The sequence below is a fragment of the Trachypithecus francoisi genome, unplaced genomic scaffold (assembly GCF_009764315.1).
Source record: "Trachypithecus francoisi isolate TF-2019V2 unplaced genomic scaffold, Tfra_2.0 Lachesis_group13, whole genome shotgun sequence".
NCBI lineage: Eukaryota > Metazoa > Chordata > Mammalia > Primates > Cercopithecidae > Trachypithecus > Trachypithecus francoisi.
The window spans coordinates 9,616,786-9,637,452 of NW_022681458.1; the positions used below are offsets into that span (position 1 = coordinate 9,616,786).

Sequence of the window (20,667 nt, forward strand, 5' to 3'; positions counted from 1 at the left end):
GCACCTACGCGCCCAGCACTCCCACTGCTGAGGAAGACAGGCCAAGGCTCGTGCCCCTTCAGAGCAAAAGCTCACGCAGAAGAATGGTCATTGTTCAGCTTCCCATGAAACCCGAATGGCGGGCAATGCTGCGTCTCTGCCGTGAGCCCAGTGAGTGTGGGGAGTCTTCAAACACGGCCACTGGGCTGTCCACATGAGACCCCAAGTGAGACCTGAACCACCACCCAGTTGAGCTTTAGCCAACCCCCAGAATTGTGAGAAACAGTGTAGCAGGAATGAAAAATCTCCATTTCTGGACTAACTTGTCAAGGCAGGAAAGAGAGAATAGCTTGGTAAGAGTTTTCTATGTGGTGTCAAGAACCTCCAACTTACTTCATCATCTTCATCTTCATCATCATCAGATTCAAGAACACCATCTGGTAGCTCTTCTATAAAGAGAAAAAGAATCAATGAATAATGGATAAACAGTGGGAGTACTGGTCCACGGAATCTGTCAGCCTCTGCAGAGACATAAACATCTTTTTTTTTTTTTTTTTTTTTTGAGATGGAGTCTCGCTCTGTCGCCTGGGCTGGAGTGCAGTTGGCCGGATCTCAGCTCACTGCAAGCTCCGCCTCCCAGGTTTACGCCATTCTCCTGCCTCAGCCTCCCGAGTAGCTGGGACTACAGGCGCCCGCCACCTCGCCTGGCTAGTTTTTTTTCGTGTGTGTTTTTTTAAGTAGAGACGGGGTTTCACCGTGTTAGTCAGGATGGTCTCGATCTCCTGACCTCATGATCTGCCCGTCTTGGCCTCCCAAAGTGCTGGGATTACAGGCTTGAGCCACCGCGCCCGGCCGGCGACATAAACATCTTAATGAGAATGAAGTTACATTAAAGTCATCATGCTCCTAATCATCCTAATCACAACCATTTCAGTCATTGTCTGATATCATCCTAAGCAATTTTAAAGAGTAAATCTCTCCATTTTTACCAGAACACAGTTATAGTAGCATGGGAAAAATTAAAAGCCAGAATATAATTTTAGGGGAATTTAAAGGAACGAAAGTATATAAATACTTATATCTAGGCATCATGCTAGATCCTGCCACACCCGTTATTTCACTTAATCCTTACAAATATTTTGTTGACTATTATCCCCCATTTTACAGAGAGACACAGAGAGGACAGAGACTTCTTGGTCTCACTTCCAGTAAGTGGCAGACAGCTGAGATTCAAACCGAGTCTATTTCTAAACTCCATGATTTTTCCATGGGCAGTATGGGTGGTGGTCATGGCAGGCAGGGTTCCTGAAGGCTCTGTGCTCCATTGGTGGGTCTTTTTAAGAGTTTACAAAAGAGCTGTAAGTTGGTAGCACAATGGAGTTACAGAAAGAAAGAGCCCCTGCTTCCTCCTCTGTAGAATAAGGATCGTATCAGTCACTTCTCAGGGTTGGGGAGGACTCCACAATACACCACAAGGGAAGCGCCTGGCCTAGGGCCAGGTATGAAGCAGGCTCTACAGAGGTGCTGGTACTTTCTCCTCCACGAAGTCTTCCCTGATCCCCTTGCTCAGCAGCCATCTCTTCCTCCCCTGAACACACTCAGCGTTTTATCTAGAACTCCTGACAATTCACGCCACTTCTGGAAGATTGCTGCTTACTAATGAGTGAATGCCTGCTGACTTGTCTCTCACCCACTGCACTGGACTATGAGTCCCTGGGGACAGAGCAGCTGACTTACTCCTCCCTCTATCCCTACTACATCTTTCTTATTATCACTTGTTTCTTGAACAAATGACATGAAGGTAAAGAAAGCCTGAAAGAAGAAAGGAAGTCAAATGGGAAGTAGGAGAAAAGAAGGAACCAAAGGCCATACTTGAGGAGAGCACCCAGCTTGTAAAGGTGGCCGGCAGGATGCATCTACATTTGATCAAACATCAAACCATTCCCCGGAAGGAGGATGTAGAAACCCATGTTCTCAACCCAGCGCTCATTCTAAAGGGAAGGACTCCACTGACTTCACTGGACCGAGGCCAGCGGGACACCAAAATGTGCCCCTGCTCACTGAGGCCTGCAGGCCCCACAGGTCGTAGCATTGTTGTGGAATGCCATTTAGTGTAGAAAGCTACGTTCCAGGCATGAAGATGTGATGCCACTCTGCTTTCTGGCTGAAGTTTAATGACTAACTTCCCTATCCATGAACAGCATATACCATTCCACTTTCAGGAAGTGCTGCTGTACTCATCAGTTATAAACCGCTCATTTTCGAAAACAGAAATGCCTTTTTTAAGACTCTTGGCTATTTTGTAAGGTCACAGATAGCCCAGCCACGCTTCTCTTTCCCTGCCTCCCCGTGCCCAGCTCCCCTTCTCCTGACCCCATAACCTCTTGGCCTGCTGGCTCAGACTCATCCCACTACCCAGAATAATCCTGTCCTGAGAAGTGAAGTGCCTTATAGACCTCAGCACCTCTCTGGGATGACTGTCTCCCATCCTGTTCCCTGGGTTGGTGCACACTCCACAAGGTGCCCACACTCTGCTAACTAATGCGCATGGGGCTAGAATGGCATCATTCCTTTCCCGGGGGCTCTGCCTTGCTCCTGCCCAGTGACATGGCTGGTGCCTCTGTTTTCTCTCTGGCACTGGCTCCCCTCACTGAGGGCTGGCATTGTGGCATTGTGGCCCAGGCCCAAGCCTGGGGACAAATCTCCCTGCTGTTGCTGTTGCCGCTCACTCTGTGTTGTCAATGTCACCAGCCGGAATTTTCCTTCAGGCTTTGCCAGAATGGTCCTTCCCCACCTGTGGGGTTAGGTCACTAAAATATACTTGAATTTTAATACTTGAAGACCTTAAAACTTTACTGGAAAAATTGCGCTAGAAGACTGAGATTGGACTTGGACGTGTGAAAACCCACAGAGATGTTTTCAAGTTTATTAAAATAGAACAAGGAAACCAATACTCTAAATAAAGATGGTGGCAATGCCATTTCACACATCTTAAGAACTGGTACGCTAGTAACAATTTGCACTCTGCTATTGATTTCCACTTGAGGATGAAGACAGGATGGAGGCTCTCCTCCTGGGTTTCACTTTGATTTGATGCTGGTGATGGATGTCCCGAGGTAGCTGTGTGTCTGGTCTTCCACCTGAATGTTCAATCACTATCAAATTTTGTTTCAAAGTGGCGGGCTCCTGCTGCTGTCCTATGGATACAGAATAACTTAGGTGCTTGATGATAGAAAGAGAAATACTTTAGGCCCTCTTTATTTATTTATTTATTTTTGAGACGGAGTCTCGCTCTGTCGCCCAGGCTGGAGTGCAGTGGCCGGATCTCAGCTCACTGCAAGCTCCGCCTCCCGGGTTTACGCCATTCTCCTGCCTCAGCCTCCCAAGTAGCTGGGACTACAAGTGCCCACCACCTCGCCCGGCTAGTTTTTTGTATTTTTTAGTAGAGACGGGGTTTCACCGTGTTAGCCAGGATGGTCTCGATCTCCTGACCTCGTGATCCGCCCGTCTCGGCCTCCCAAAGTGCTGGGATTACAGGCTTGAGCCACCGCGCCCGGCCGCCCTCTTTATTTAAACAATAACTTACTGAACTAAATAGGTATTTCCCAAGCCTTCCAGAACACCCAGGGTTATAAAGCTTTAGCTCTGCCCAAGACAATTTCTTCCAGAGACATCCCTTACAAAAGTATAAACTGTCCCCTTATCCCACTCTCGCAGACTGGTCCAAGGGCCAGGCTTATGAAAGAGAAAAAAGATGTTTCTTGGGCCAGAGAGTAAAAGGGGCCTACCTCTTGCTTCTTGGCTGCCAGGAAGGAGGGAAGGCAAGGAGACAGATGTATCTCAGTGGACTAAAACACACAGGTGGCCTTGAAGAAGATTCTCAGCCTGAACGCAGAGAACTCCTGGCCTGGGAGGGCTGGGCACAGCTGATGACTATGGCACAGAGGTGCAACAATCCTTCGCCCCTACACTGTGGCCTACCCAGAGAAGGCGGGAGAGCAACCTCAGGTAGGACTGAGGTTCAGGTTTTATTTTATTCTTTTTCAATATGCCAGAATGAGGGTTGAGAGTCAGAAATAAAGTTACTGCAGAAAATAAAGTTCTAATTTTTGCCCACCTGAATTTGGGATGAATTATAGCTGTTCCATAAAACCCAAAGAAGAGATATTCAATGCAAATGCGCACCCAGCCTTAAAAGGACAAAGGTTTCAAAGCTCCCTGGCTGCTCTCCTCAGCTGCCTCCTTTTCATCGGAAGCCCCTCGTTTCTGCGACCCAGGCAGTGATGCTCTGCCTTGGCTGCACATGGGACCCCCACTGGGAGCTTGAAATCCCCTCCCTGAGAGGTTCTGATTTAATTTATGTGGGGTACTGTCTTAAAAGATTTAAACATCCCCCCCGGTGACCGCTCTGTACAGCCAGACCGAACCCCGAGCTAGAAGAAAGGCCACCTGGGGGCTTTTGGCCTTGGCCGAGCAGCTGACTCGAGACTCACTCTTCACTTTCTGCTCATGTGCGGAAGGGATTCATGCATGTGACTTGCCGTGATGTGGACTGATGGGTGTCAGGGAAGGGCATGGAGAGAGACTCAGTGACAAACCTGGCCCTGGATTCCAGCAGTGCTTGGCACCTCTGGCAGGAGAACAATGTCAGGAGTCCACAGAAAGAGCCAAAGAACTTTCCCCACGACCTCTGCCCCATCCCAGGCTTCCTGGCCTTCCTCTCTCCTGCTTACTATGGGATGTGGGTTGTTATGGTAATGGAGGAGACTGGAAAGAGAGAGGATCACATTGCCTCCTTCCACACTGCAGTTGGCAGCATCAGTGTTTCCGGAGTGAATGAATAAAAGTGGGAAAATGATGAAGTTTCCTACAGTAGCATTTGCTTTCATTATCAAACCCCTGGACCCTGGGGAAGCCACCTTAATAGTGAGTCACGATTTAGGAGGGGAAAGGGAGAGGCCACATAAAGAGAACTTACAAGGTTAGGGAAGGGTTTCTGTAATTGCTTTTAAGTTTTTTTTTGTTGACTATATGCCTAGAGTATGATAAGACATTGTTAATCTTTGGACAACCTGGCCTTGACTACTTGGCTGAACCTTTTTTTTTTTTTTTTGAGATGGAGTTTCGCTCTGTCTCCCAGGCTGGAGGGAATGGCGCAATCTCGGCTCACTACAACCTCCACCTCCCAGGTTCGAGCGATTCTCCTGCCTCAGCCTCCTGAGTAGCTGGGATTACAGGCATGTGCCACCATGCCCGGCTAATTTTGTATTTTTAGTAGAGATGGGGTTTCAACATGTTGGCCAGGCTGATCTTGAACTTCTGACCTCATGATCCGCCCACCTAGGCCTCCCAAAGTGCTGAGATTACAAGCATGAGCCACCGTGCCCGGCCTCCTAAAGGCCTCTTGAATGAAATGCCATGTGTCTTTCTGGCAAATGTGAACAATGCAAAAGACAGATCAAAGATTCTTGCATCAAACTGACCGGAATTAAGCTGCTTGATGATGAATTCTATCTGGCGGATCATTTCAGCGTTGCCTTCTTTGATGAAGCAGCGTAGGATGTCTTCCATTCCCTAGAAGTATTGGCGAGAGTAACAGTTAACATTTCAGTGTTTTGGGGGAAACTATGTTGCAATGAGGTCATCTCATCTAATCCAAAACGTACTATTTTGGGGAGAGGAAGAGGACATCTTGGGTGGGGGATGGAGAAGAGGAGAGAGATGTGTTTATGAGATAGATACAAAAATTCAGCTCTCCCAGCAGGGCAGGACCAAGGCAGTCATTGGTTGGTAACTATCTCTTTGGCAAGACAAACCTGGCCAGGTGTCCAACTGGTTCCACAAGGGCAGAAGGAAAAATCCTTGGCTTATATTAAACATTCTTTTTGTCCTTTTTATAATTCATAGTGAAATAATTTTCTTCTTATTGACTCTCTGGCTGAATTATAACACATTTAACAACAACAATGACAACAAACTATTGTAAAATTGTACTGCACAACATTGCCTTAAGTTTTGGCAATATGTTGGTCTGGGGACTCGGTTTTTTTCCTGTGTTTTCCCTAAATTTATAAACTCTCTTCTGGATTTTAGGGCCAAATATGATCATTGAGAAGTGAAACCATATGCTTAGAGAAGTAAATGAACAAATAGAACCTCTCTTTAAACAGATTTCATTCTTTTTCTATTAAAAGAATTATAAAGTCACTACACTATACATTGTTTATAATAATACCCTGACAACAGAATTCTCAATATTGGGTAAAAGAATTCCAGGGAAAAGTAGGGATGAGATACTGACTTAAGCACATTGTCTAATTCCTCTCCCTCCTCTTCCCTGGCAGGATTTGAATAAGTCTGTACAGCTTGAGCTTATGAGGCCTCTAACCGCTGTGAGGGGAAAGTGCTTCTAGTAATGACCTCAAAACAGAGGAAGTGGAGTCCTTTTTATGTAGGCCAGTTTGGAATCAATAGCTCTAACTGAATCAAAGAAATGCCAAGTGCAGCTTTGAACTTGCTGAGTTCTTGTCATCCAAAGCAGAGCATTACCTTCTAGAAGCTAAATCAGTATTGTAATTGCAATTAGTTCCCCCATGAATTTAATGTGTGACCTCACTCAAATCACTTAACTTCATCTAGCCTGTTTCTTCGACTATAAAAATGAGGATAACAATTTGAGTTGACTTGAAATTTTTAAAAGACAAAGTATATAATTGGGTGTTGGTATGCAGATACACACATTTGTCAAGATGTGCTAAACTCCCCCATGTAAGGCCTGTGCTTTTCACTGTTTGTAAATTATACCTGAAGAAATAGCCTCTAGTCCAATGGCTGGCACAGAATGGATGCTTGATAAATGGTCAAGATTGTGCTTGCTGTGTCCAGTAGGGGTTCGTGGCTCAGGAGAAAGATCTGGTAGCTGAAGCAAAGGGAAGGAACAAGGTTCCCCAGTGATGGCAGTGAGAGAAGAGCAGAGGGTGAGGCCAGAACCTTAGGGAACAGTAACACTGAGCTGGGAGGCAGAGATGGGGACGCTCACAGAGGCGGAGGGGACAGTCTGGAAGGGAGGAAGAACTCTGGAAAGCTGTCCGTGAGTTGAGGGACCAGCAGTGCCCAGGCTCCTGTAGGACCATTTGGACATCTGGCCAGGCTTGTCGTACCAGAGAGACAGTTACCAACCAATGACTGCCTTGGCCCTGCACTGCTGGAAAAGCTGAATTGTATATCTCACAAATGTGTCTCTCCCCTCTTCTCCATCCCCCACTCAATATCAGGGCCACAGGAAGGAGAAAGTTATCAAGCAAAAGCAGTGTGATAAGCCCCTTTTAAAAATTTTTACTTATTTATTTATTTTTTGAGATGGAGTCTTGCTCTACTACCCAGGCTGGAGGGCAGTGACATGATCTTGGATCACAGCAACCTCCAACTCCAGGGTTCAAGTGACTCTCCTAACTTAGCCTCCCAAGTAGCTGGGACTACAAGCATGTGCCACCATGCCTGGTTAATTTTTGTGTTTTTAGTAGAGACGGGGGTCTCACCATATTGACCAGGCTGGTCTTGAACTCCTGACCTCAGGTGATCTGCCCACCTTGGCCTCCCAAAGTGCTGGATTACAGGTGTGGGCCACCACGCCTGGTGATAAGCCCTTTAAGTGGCAAAGATCAGAAGCGCCACTGGCTATCTCAGGAATGTCAATGTCTGAGCATTTTTACCAGTGGAGTGAGGCCAATCATTCACTCAGGGTCTATCTTTTCTTACCAGATGTTCCTTCTGCAAGATTATCTGCTCATTATTTGGTTATACATTTAAAGATCTTTGTTTGCTTGTTTTTGAGACAGACAGGATCTCACTTTGTTGCCCAGGCTGGAGTGTAGTGGTGTGATGACAACTCATAGCCTCAACCTCCCTGGCTCAAGCCATCCTCCCACCTCGGCTTCTCGAGTAGCTGGGACTACAGGTGTGCACCACCATGCCTGGCTAATTTTTAAAAAATTATCGGTGAGACAGAGAATGCCCAGGCTGGTCTCAAAACTCCTGGCCTCAAGTGATCCTCCCGCCTTGGCCTCTCAAAGTGCTGGGATTACAGGCATGAGCCACCATGCCCAACCAGACCTTTTCATTGTCATTTACTCTCTTTCATGTATCTCTAGCGTAGTTATCACTTGGGGGCCGTGGGGGGCGGATTCCTCTGTAATGAAGAATTGAAGCTGTCTTGTTTTTAGAGACAGTCTCACTATGTTACCCAGGCTGGAGTGCAGTGCCACAATCTCAGCTCACTGCAATCTCCGCCTCCCAGGTTCAAGTAATTCTTGTGCTTCAGTCTCCCGAGTAGCTGGGATTACAGGTGTGCACCACCACGCCTGGCTAATTTTAAAAAAATTATTGGTAAGACAGGGAATGCCCAGGTTGGTCTCAAAACTCCTGCCCTCAAGTGGTCCTCCTGTCTTAGCCTCTCAAAGCGCTGGAATTACAGGCATGAGCCACCATGCCCAACCAGACCTTTTCATTCTTATTTACTCTCTTTCATGTATCTCTAGCGTAGTTATCACTTGTGGAGGTTGGGGGGAGGGAACTCTGTAATGAAGAATTGAAGGTTTCTTTTTTTGTTTTAGAGACAGAGTCTCACTATGTTACCCAGGCTGGAGTGCAGTGCCACAATCCCAGCTCACTGCAACCTCCGCCTCCCAGGTTCAAGTAATTCTTGTGCCTCAGCCTCCCGAGTAGCTGGGATTACAGGTGTGCGCCACCATGCCTAGCTAATTTTTGTATTTTTAGTAGAGATGGGGTTTCTCCATGTTGGCCAGTCTGGTCTTCAAGACCGGTTCAACTCGTGACTTCAAGTGATCCACATGCCTCAGCCTCCAAAAGTGCTGGGATTATAGGCATGGGCCACTGCACCTTTCTTAATAGCAAATTCTCCAGTGAGAAATATCTTTTTTTTTTTTTGGAGACAGGGTTTTACTCTGTTGTCCAGGCTAGAGCGTAGTGATGTGATCACAGCTCACTGCTGCCTCAGCCTCCTGCACTCAATTGATTCTCCTGCCTCAGCCTCCCAAGTGGCTGGGACTACAGGCATGCGCCACCACACCTGGCTAATTTTTGCATTTTTTTGTGGAGATGGGGTTTCACCATGTCACCTAGGCTGGGCTTGAACTCCTGGGCTCAAGCAGTCTTCCTACCTCAGCCTCCTAAAGTGGTGGGATTACAGGTGTGAGTTGTGTGCCCAGTCAAAATATCATATATTTTTAAAAAATCACATACATTAGGTAATATTTAATCTAAGTTATAGAAAGAAGTCATAAAACAACCGCATCTCATCCTAAAAGTAATAACTTGTCATTTCAGATAATTTAGGTCAAGTAACAACGCCCAGGTAGACCGAAGGATAACAAAAGGTCCTAGAGAATCATCCAGATGCGTAAAAATGGTAACACACGCAGTATGCAAAAAGTAAATAAGGAACTCCTGTTCCTGGCAGCTAGCTACGATTAAAGACCGCCATAAAGATAATCCTACAGAAGCCTGTATTTGTATGTATAGTGCTTAAGAAAACAATTCGTCATGTGCAGATGTCTGACTAGGTGAAAGTCCCAAGCCTGGAGTGACACTGCGGCACAGGTGCAAAGGGCTCTGGAGTCAAACCATGGTTAGCAGCCCCTCGCTGGCCATGTGGCCCCGGGCAGAAGATTGCACCTTTAAGCCTTGATGTTGTCAGCAGCAAAAGGGGTACCAACACAGTCACTCCTTCAGGGCACCTTTGAGGGATTAAATGAGAGAAAGCATCTCTTGCAGAGACTCACAACACACACTGAACACTACACAGAACAACTAACTTCCAACTCACTTCTACTCTTACTCTACTGAACTCTAGTGCATTCTATTGTTCCAGCTTCACAGTCTAATCCTCTATCACTAAAGGTCTTCAAGGGAAATTTTCCCCTGAGAAATTCAAATATCTATTTCAGGTAGATATAAATATTTTCCTCTAGTTATGAAAGTGACACAAGTTCTGTATAGAAAACTTGCAAACAACATACAAGAAAGAATAAAAATTACTCACAGGCCCCCTCCCAGAGATAACTGGGAACATTTTGAAATATTTCCTTCCTTTTATGTGCATTGTTTTACATAACTCAGAACATACTGATATTATGTTGCTTCTTATTTAACTTTATGATTTTTTCATGTTCGATAAAAACCTTATAAACCACATTTTCATAGCTATAATAATAATAATAATAATAGTAGCTAACATCTCTCAATGCTTACTGTGTGCCAGGCACTATTCTAAATACTTTATATTATGAGCTCCTTTAATGCTTACAATTCTATGAGTTTAGTACTGCAACAATCCTCATCTTACAGATGGAAAAACGATCACACTGAGAGCTTCATTGTCACTAGCCAACTAGGAAGTGGCAGAACATGATTCAAAGCCAGGCTCAGGCTCAGGAGTACCCACTCTCAACTACTCCACCTTCCGGCCTCTTTTCTTAGTCACTCCCTCACGTTAGGTCTTGTCATTGTTTTCTGTCTTCCACTATGATCAATAAAGCTGGAATGAACATTCTGATACATACATCTTTGCTCATGTCTTGTGTGGAGCTTCAGAAGTAGAATTATGGGGACAAGAATATGAAAAATGTCTACACTAATTTTGAAAGGCCCATACTTAGGTCAGGCGTGGTGGCTCATGTCTGTAACCTCAGCACTTTGGGAGGCTGAGGCAGGAGAATCACTTGAACCCAGGAGTTCGAGAACAGCCTGGTGACATAGTGAGACCCCGCTGAAAGGAAGGAAAAGCCGAGCCAAGCCGAGCCCAGCCCATACCTAGTGAGCATCACGAAATACAGTGACTAAGCTGACCGCCTGTAATGGACACCTGCGACCTGTGGCTGACGAATGCCTTATAACCAGGTTCTCTACACTGTTAATTTCCCAAGGCAACAGACAGAACACTCACATTTCAAGCCTCCTTTGCAGGTAGGGTGCAGGCACACCACTTAGATTCTGCCAAGCAAATGACTTTGATTCAGAAGTGGGCAATGTGGAGGATCAGGCACGTGGGTGATCCTTCATCATTCTGTTGGGTGGGGAGCAGCAGCACCCAGCCCTCTGGGGAGAGCAGAGGCAGATTCTGGCATCATGGGCCTGCGCTGTGGGCCCCAGGGTCACTGGAGCAGAGCAGCCCCATGGTGTGCTTGGGCATTCCTCTGGGCTGAGAGGCTTCTAAGCCCGGCTCCCCGGCTCTCGAGATTCTGGGAGCCTTTATAACCCGCAGAGCCTCTAGTCAGCTCCAGCCCTGGGCAGGATGTTTGTTGGGGTCTCTGGGGCAGAGGCCCATGGCTGACTATGACTCCAGCCCTAGCCGTAGGAGGCCTGTGGAGTGGGTATTAGGGCAGCTCCACTTATGTGATCTCTTCTCCAGCCCCAGGCCTTGGCAGGCTCTTAAAATTCAAATGGGCCCCAGGGGACTCATTTATTTTGTTCTCCTTTTTCCCTTTAGGTATTCTTGTAAGACTACCATAATAGGATTTGGTACTAATGTAATTTTTATGTATATTGCGTCATTTTCCATGAGCACATACATTCTTATAATGAGATGTTCTGCTTTTATCCCTCATTACACAGTAAAATAAAATTTTCCATACTGCTTCATACTGCTTTTCCTAATTATCATCTTCAATAGCTATTAATATTTTGAGCAAAAGAATCATAATTTCATTAGCAATTCCTGTATTACTAGATATTTATGTTGCTTCCAGCTTTTTGCTCTTATAAAAATGTTGAAATGAGCATTGTCATGCATAGAGCTCTTCTTCTGTGCATCAACAACTAGAAGAAAATGAACGAGTCCAAAAGATAGATCCTTTAGTGATTTTTCATGTAACTGCCAAACTGCTTTCCAGAAGGACTGTGCTGACACACATACAAATACCAGCAGGCACCGGGCACGGTGGGTCACGCCTGTAATCCCAGCACTTTGGGAGGCCAAGGCGGGTGGATCACCTGAGGTCAGAAGTTTGAGACCAGCCTGGCCAACATGGTGAAACCCTGTCTCTACTAAAAATACAAACATTAGCCGGGCATGGTGGTGGGCACCTGTAATTCCAGTACTCAGGAGGCTGAGGCAGGAGAATCGCTTGAACTCGGGAGGCAGAGGTTGCAGTGAGCCGAGATCGCACCACTGCGCTCCAGCCTGGGCAACAGAGCGAGACTCCATCTCAAAGAAATAAATAAATAAAAACTAAATACCAGCAGGGCTGAGGACATCAATTCTGCCTCCACTTCCCTAGCACCGTGCATGAGCAGATGTCAAGGTGGAGGGATTGTGGGAAATGTTTTCCTTGTTGTCTTATTTCCTTCATTATTCAGCATTTCTAGCCTCCCTTGCAGCTAGGGTGCAGGCACACAACCTAGACTCTGCCAAACAAATGTACCCATGTAAGACCTACATGCAAAGAGAATATAATGCCTTTATCAATCTAAAAACTTCCTCAAGGATAAACGTGAAAGGAGGGAAATCTCAGGGTTTTAGAAAAACCTTATTGTGGGCATGATCATCCCTTAGAGGTCACTCTTACAAATAATTAAGTAGGCAACTGCCTAGGTGATGTGTTAAAAGCTTCCTCTTCTCAGGCTAAAAGGGGGTTCCTCCCTGGCTTATATATTTTAATCTCTGTTAAATGCCAGGGGGAAGCTTATTCTACTTACATCTTTTTTTTTGAGACAGAGTCTCACTCTGTTGCTCAGGGTGGAGTCCAGTAGCATGATCTCGGCTCACTACAACCTCTGCCTTCCGGGTTCAAGGGATTCTCCTGCCTCAGCCTCCTGAGTAGCTGGGATTACAGGTGTCCACCACCACGCCTGGCTAATTTTTGTATTTTTAGTAGAGACAGGGTTTCTCCACGCTGACCAGGCTGGTCTCGAACTCCCGATCTCAGGTGATCCACCCACCTCAGCCTCCCAAAGTGCTAGGATTACAGGCAGGAGCCACCGTGTCCTGTCACCTACTTACATCTTTACATAAGTAATCCACATTTCCTTTTCAAAGTCAAAAACTCATAGCCTATCTAGAAATTTATGTAGAAGCCATTAAGGAAAATATTAACATATTTGGCTATCATTAAAGCTAATGTTTGACCAAAACCACCATAATTTTTTTTTTTTTTTGAGATGGAGTCTCACTTTGTCGCCCAGGCTGGAGTGCAGTGGCATGATCTCGGCTCACTGCAACCTCTGCCTTCTGGGTTCAAGAGATTCTCCTGCCTCAGCCTCCTGAGTAGCTGGGATTACAGGTGTCCACCACTATGCCTGGCTAATTATGGTATTTTTAGTAGAGACAGGGTTTCTCCATGTTGGCCAGGCTGGTCTCAAACTCCCAACCTCAGGTGATCTGCCTATCTCAGCCTCCCAAAGTGCTGGGATTACAGGCATGAGCCACCATGCCCTGTCATCTACTTACATCTTTACGTAAGTAATCCACATTTCCTTTTCAAAGTCAAAAACTCACATCCTATCTAGAAACCCACGTCAGAAGACATAAAGGAACATATTAACAGATTTGGCTATCATTAAAGCTAATGTTTGACCAAAAGCACCATAATTTTTTTTTTTTTTTTGAGTTTCTGAGACAGAGTCTTGCTCTGTCACCCAGGCTGGAGTGCAATGGCATGATCTTGGCTCACTGCAACCTCTGCCTCCTGAGTTCAAGTAATTTTCCTGCCTCAGTCTCCTGAGTAGCTGGAATTACAGGTGCCCACCACCACACCCAGCTAATTTTTGCATTTTTAGTAGAGACAGGGTTTCACCAAGTTGGCCAGGCTGGTCTCAAACTCCTGACCTCGTGATCTGCCCACCTCGGCTTCCAAAAGTGCTGGGATTACAGGCATGAGCCACTGCTTCTGGCCAACTACCATAATTTAAAAAGACAAACCAAAATTGAGAAAATATTTGTAGTATTTTTCAAAAGAATAATAACCCCTCACTTCTCTTGTGCTTTTTTCTTTGACCCATAGTTACTTAGGAGTATGTGGCAGCCAGCCCCAAGGTAGCCCCAGTGATTCCACCTCCTGGGAGTCACACCCTTGTTCAATCCCCTCCACACAGTACCAGGGTGGGTTGGTGTAACCAAGAAAATAAATACGGTGGTATCTCATTTCTGAGAGTAGGTTTTTCTAAAAGACATCGGGGCTTCTGTCTTGCTTACTTTCTCTCTCAAATCACTCATTCTAGGGGAAGCCAACTGCCATGTCAAGAGAAGTCTTAGGCCGGGCGCGGTGGCTCAAGCCTGTAATCCCAGCACTTTGGGAGGCAGAGACGGGCGGATCACGAGGTCAGGAGATCGAGACCATCCTGGCTAACACGGTGAAACCCCGTCTCTACTAAAATATACAAAAAAACTAGCCGGGCGAGGTGGCGGGCGCCTGTAGTCCCAGCTACTCTGGAGGCTGAGGCAGGAGAATAGCGTGAACCCGGGAGGCGGAGCTTGCAGTGAGCTGAGATCCGGCCACTGCACTCCAGCCTGGGCGACAGAGCAAGACTCCGTCTCAAAAAAAAAAAAAAAAAAAAAAGAGAAGTCTTATGGAGAGCTCCAAGGGGGAAGCAAATGAGGTCCCCAGTCAACAGCCAGAAGAAAACTGAGGCCTCCTGCTGACAGCCATGTGAGTGAGCCTGCAAGCAGAGGCTGAAGTCTCAACTATAAGCTGAGCAACTCTTAGTTAGGACTCCTCTGCTTTCTTGAATGTGTGACCCAGAGAAACAGTCATTGGTAGCTTAGAGATAGGGATATGTTCCGAGAAATGTGTTGTGAGACGATGTCATTATTGCATAAATATCACAGAGTAAGTGACAAACCTAGATGGTATAGCCTACTACACACCTAGGCTACATGGCACAGCCAATAAGATCCTAGGGTACAAACCTGTTCAGCACGTGACTGTGTTGAATACTGTAGGCAACTGTAACAAGGTGGTATTTGTGTATCTAAGCATCTCTAAACATAGGTAAGGTACAGTAAAAATACAGTATTATAATCTTATTGGACCATTATCATATATGCAGTCTTTTGTTGACCAAAATGTCGTTATGTGGTACATGACTGTAATTTAAAAATTCAAGGGCCAGGCTCAGTGGCTCATGCATGTAATCCCTACATGGAGGCCAAGATGGGAGGATCACGTGAGCCTAGTAGTTTGAGACCAGCCTGGGCAACATGGCAAGACCCCGTCTCTTAAAAAAAATCAGCGGCCAGGCACGGTGGCTCAAGCCTGTAATCCCAGCACTTTGGGAGGCAGAGACGGGCGGATCACGAGGTCAGGAGATCGAGACCATCCTGGCTAACACGGTGAAACCCCGTCTCTACTAAAAAATACAAAAATCTAGCCGGGCGAGGTGGCAGGCGCCTGTAGTCCCAGCTACTCGGGAGGCTGAGGCAGGAGAATGGCGTAAACCCGGGAGGCGGAGCTTGCAGTGAGCTGAGATCCGGCCACTGCACTCCCGCCTGGGCGACAGAGAGAGACTCCGTCTCAAAAAAAAAAAAAAATCAGCTAGCTGTGGTGGCACACACCTATAGTCCCAGCTACTGGATAAGCTGAGGCAGGAGGATGGTTTGAGCCTGGGAGATGGAGGCTGCAGTGCACTGTGATCAGGCCACTGCATTCCAGCCTGGGCAAAAGAGCAAGATTCTGTCTCAAAAACGAAAACAAAAATCGGCTGAGCACGGTGACTCATGTCTGTAATCTCAGCGCTTTGGGAGGCTAAGGCAGGTGGATCACTTGAGGTCAGGAGCTTGAGACCAGCCTGGCCAAGATGGTGAAACCCCATCTCTACTAAAAATACAAAAATCAGCTGGGTGTGGTGGTGCATGCCTGTAGTCCCAGATGCTTGGGAGGCTGAGGCAGGAGAATCACTTGAACCCAGGAGGCAGAGGTTGCAGTGAGTCAAGATTGCGCCACTGTACTCCAGTCTGGGTGACAGAGCCAGACTGTCTCAAAAACAAAAACAAAAAATTTGTTTAAGCCACTAAGCTTTGGGGTAAATTGTTATGCAGTAATAGATAATACCAGTGTGTTGTTTATTTTCCAAACATTTAGGGGTTTCCTAGACACCTTACTGTTACGTTTATATTTTTCACCATATGTCTTCATTATTTATCCAATCATTTTTCCACCCCATTTGCTCACATTGCTCTCCTTCTGCAACTCCTATTGGGTATCTGTCAGACCTAATATTGTCACATAGGTCTCCGAAGCTCTGTCTCTCTCTTCTGTCTTTTTTGTCCCTGCTCTGGGATCTCTAAGGGCAGTCCTTCTCTCACAAGCTGCAACTGTGACTCTTCCTCACATGGCCCCTGTCCTCGGCTTCACTTCCCGCCCCCTCCATCCCTTTGCCTTGGTGTCTTTCCTCCATGCTGCATTTCACACTTGGAATGTTACCTCCATTCTTTCTCTTCAGCCTACATGTTTTTTCCTCTTCTTTGCCTTGGTTGACAATCCCTTTCTTTCACTGAAATGACCATAATGCAGAATTTCAGCAAGTTTATTTCCCCCTGTTCTGTAGTGACATTTAAAAGCAGTAGGCAATTAAGGTCCATTGTTTAGTGTGATCACATACAATGGTTCTTAAATGAGTTTCATCTCTGGTGTAACTCTTGATGTAATTTTAAATGATCAGCGAGAAGATTTAGCAATTCCTCTAAGTAAGCAAAACCAATTAGAAGAATGTTTTATTGCTCTCAATGAGAATTTTGCCTGTGTTTTGAGGGTGGAAATAGATTCCCTTTCGTCACAGCATTGAATACACTGTTGACCTGGTTTCACATGGTGGAAAGAAAAAGGACAAAACTCTAGCTGTTTTGCTGATCAGATCTAGAAACATTTGTCCTTTCAAAATAAGATACTAATCACCTGAGGTTTGTTTTTTACTTCACATACAAGCGTTAACATACACATTAAAAACTGAGTTTATTATTTACCAACCAAACCAAGTCCTAGACAGTTTTATAATCTTTTCCATTTGGTTGCCATCAGAGTGTCTGTAACTTTGCAAAAGTCAGCCTGTTGGGAACTTTTTAACACTTTAATTTTTAACCATTTAGGAGTTAGGGATCCCCTTGAGGATTTGATAAAAGTTACAGACTCTCGGCCGGGCGCGGTGGCTCAAGCCTGTAATCCCAGCACTTTGGGAGGCCGAGACGGGCGGATCACGAGGTCAGGAGATCGAGACCATCCTGGCTAACATCTCTACTAAAAATACAAAAACTAGCCGGGCGAGGTGGCGGGCGCCTGTAGTCCCAGCTACTCGGGAGGCTGAGGCAGGAGAATGGCATAAACCCGGGAGGCGGAGCTTGCAGTGAGCTGAGATCCGGCCACTGCACTCCAGTCCGGGCGACAGAGTGAGACTCCACCTCAAAAAAAAAAAAAAAAAAAGTTACAGACTCTCTCCCCGGGAAATGGCAACATTTCGCCTACAATTTCAAGGAGTTTGTAAAGGATCTGAGCCCTTCTACGGAGCCCAATCGAGGAGGTCTTGCTCTAAAAGCTCTGAACTGTAACTGTGGCACTGAAGGAAGCTCACGTGCTTCTCAGGCACGTTTTCTTACCATTGCTCTTGCTTCCTCACGGATAGATGGAACAGAAAGGATGCTGTACAAAGCTCCATTCACATATGGCTGTATCTTTAAGGGGAGAAAAAAACCAGTTATTTGCAAGTTTTCAAATACTGCACAACTCTATATCAAACACCACAGCTCAGAACAATCTGGCAAATGGGGAGAGTGGGTGTTCCCGTCCTTGCGGCTCTCCTGTGCTTCAGGATGTGTGTCCCCAAGTGACAGACATCTCCATCTGCATGTCCAAGTGACAGCTACTACTGAGTCTAAAACCAAATTCATCACTCCCTCCCAAAGCTTATTCCTGCTGTATTTCATTGCTTAATTAAAGTTACCTTTAATCTCCTGATCACTCAGGCTAGAAACTCTGGAGTCATCGTTGATTTTTTGTGGTTGTTGTTCCGTCTCCAATGCTCAGTCTTCAAGCCTCTTTGATAGGAACCCCTTTTTTCCATATCCACTGCTACTGTCCTTGTTCAGACATCATTGCCCATGACCCAGGCTACATCAGATCTCCAAACCAGTCTTTCTACCCTCAATATTCATTCACCCTTTAATGTAACCATCAGATCACTCCCAACAGTCTACAGTATGGGCCAAATCATCCCTCTCTCCATCTCAGAAATCTTCCATAAAGCCCAGTTGGAAAGGCGGAAACCCTTGGTGTGGCACACAGGATCTTCAAGGTGTGGCCTTTATCTCATCCCCTCTGCTTCTCCCTCCCTGCCACCACAAAGTGTCCATACTACCTAAGGGATGCCCCCCACCAGGCTGCTCCATGTCTCAGCCAGGTTCTGGCAGTTCACCTCGCCAGGAACGATCTTCATACATACAATGAACCTTGAAAACTCAGCCCAGACGTGTCTCCTGGGAAGGCTCTCCTGAACCCACTTCTGCCTCCCTGCCCCCAGACAGGGTGCTCACTTCCACTTCTTATACATCCCTCCACTACAGCACTGGAGGCAGTATCCTTTTAAATTCATACTATGTCCCCTCTATTATGAGCTTTTTGAGGACAGGACCCACGTTTTACTTGCACACACCGGGCATAGAGCATGGCAGGTGCTGATAAGCAAGTTCTCTTTTCAGCAGGCTGTACGCTTTGCCCGCCACAGCAATGGAGGAGGGCTCGTTTCCCACTGCCCTCCCTCAGCACTGGACTTGATTAGCACTTTCAATGCTTGCCAAGCTGATGGGTAAAAAAAGGCATCCTACAGTTTTTATTTTCAGTTCCCGATTGAACTAGCATGATTGAACATCTTTTCACATTTCTGGGGCAGCACGATTCTGTGAACTGTCTAGTCATATCCTTTATCCTTTTTTTTTGACTGGATTGCTTGACTTTTACTTATCAATTTATACCAGCTCTTTATCTATTAGGAACATTAAACTTTTGTCACATGTGATGCAACTTTTCCTGAGGGTTTCATTCATCTTTTGACTTTGATTATGGCATTTTTTTCCAATCAAAAAACGTAATGTTCATATAGTCAATTATGTGCACCTTTTTCTTTATGTCGGTTTTGTCTTTCAAGATCATGACTACTACAGTGTAGCAAACACATTTCTTGGCTCTAAAAAATATATATACACACATATACATACACACAGACAGATATATATATGTCGTTTTTCAAGCTCATTTTCTTTTTCTTTTTTTTTTTCTTTTGAGACAGAGTCTCGCTCTATCATCCATGCTGGAGTGCAATGGCACAATCTCAGCTCACTACAACCTCCATCCTCCAGATTCAAGTGATTCTCATGCCTCAGCCTCCTGAGTAGCTGGGATTAGAGGCACATGCCACCATGCCTGGCAAATTTTTGTATTTTCAGTAAAGATGGGATTTTACCATGTTGGTCAGGCTGGTCTCGAACTCCTGACTTCAAGTGATCCTCCCACCTCGGTCTCCCAAAATTGCTGGGATTACAGGCGTAAGCCACCACGACCGGCCTATCCAGCTCATTTTCAAAGCCAATGCATTCGTAACAGGTAATGATATGATTAGAATCCTTTGGTTTATTAAGTTTTCAGAGCAGACATATTGGTTCCAGTACTTGAAACCAACCTTTATTATGAGATGGAAGAATATGTTTTCCACTGGTTTCACCTGCCTAAGTTGAATAAAGTGAGGAACAGAGTTCATTCAGGCCTAGAAGTAGTTGAGAGCTCACTAGTTTTAAAATATAAAATGAATGTCACAAAGCCACCAAACATCCACTAGCTAAAGAAGTCACCCAATCAGTGAATAGGGCTTTTGTAAAATGTGAATGGAGTGGGAGCTGTCTGCTTGAATTGGGAATAGACAGGCCAGGTGTGGTGGCTCACGCTTGTAATCCCAGTACTTTGGGAGGCCGAGGTGGGTGAATCACCAGGTCAGGAGTTCAAGACCAGCCTGGCCAACATGGTGAAACTCTGTCTCTACTAAAAATACAAAAAATTAGCCAGGCGTGGTGGCAGGCACCTGTAATGCCAGCTACTTGGGAGGCTGAGGCAGGAGAATCGCTTGAATCTGGGAAGTGGAGGCTGCAGTGAGCCAAGATCACACCACTGTACTCCAGCCTGGATGACAGAGTGAGACTGTCTCAAAAAAAAAAAAAAAAGGAAAGAAATAAATAATTGGGAACAGACGTTGCGTGGAAACCAAGTGGTACTCAATCGTATCCTGCTCAGATATACCCCGGGTCTCATCTGTCTAAAGTGGTCAGATTTTTGTTGAAGCTTGGCCATGGTTTCTGCAAGGGCATTTGTAGAAGGCAAGTGAGAGAACAATCACATTTGATTATTTGTTTTTGTTAATTTGTTTCCCCATACTTCTACTTTATTTAAAAAGAGCTTGAGGCCCATAGATTGAAAACTTAGAAAACAACACTAGGTGTTGGGGGGACGCTGGTAAGAGCAAACGCTAGTATAGCCATTCTGGAGGACAATTTGGTAGGACTCAGTGACCTGAAACTGACGTATGCTGGCAGCCAGAAGTGATGAGTGTCTACGCATCCCTGGAAGCTCTGGCACAGGCTCCCGAGGGGCAGGTGCGGCCATGTCCACTGAGGACTGCTATGGCAACAGAGAGTGGGAG

The 20,667-nt window shown here is 45.8% G+C and overlaps 1 protein-coding gene across 2 annotated transcripts in view; it reads right to left on the bottom strand.

Moving 5' to 3' along the window:
* ARMC9 (armadillo repeat containing 9) overlaps positions 1-20,667 on the bottom strand; it is a 188,546-nt gene that overhangs the window by 81,983 nt on the left and 85,896 nt on the right. For both annotated transcript variants that reach the window (XM_033229873.1, XM_033229874.1), the window contains exons 17-19: positions 17,582-17,656; positions 5,463-5,553; positions 373-428 (exon numbers count right to left, since the gene is read on the bottom strand). In XM_033229873.1, the coding sequence (XP_033085764.1) occupies positions 373-428; positions 5,463-5,553; positions 17,582-17,656 (222 nt within the window). The remainder of the gene's footprint in view (positions 1-372; positions 429-5,462; positions 5,554-17,581; positions 17,657-20,667) is intronic.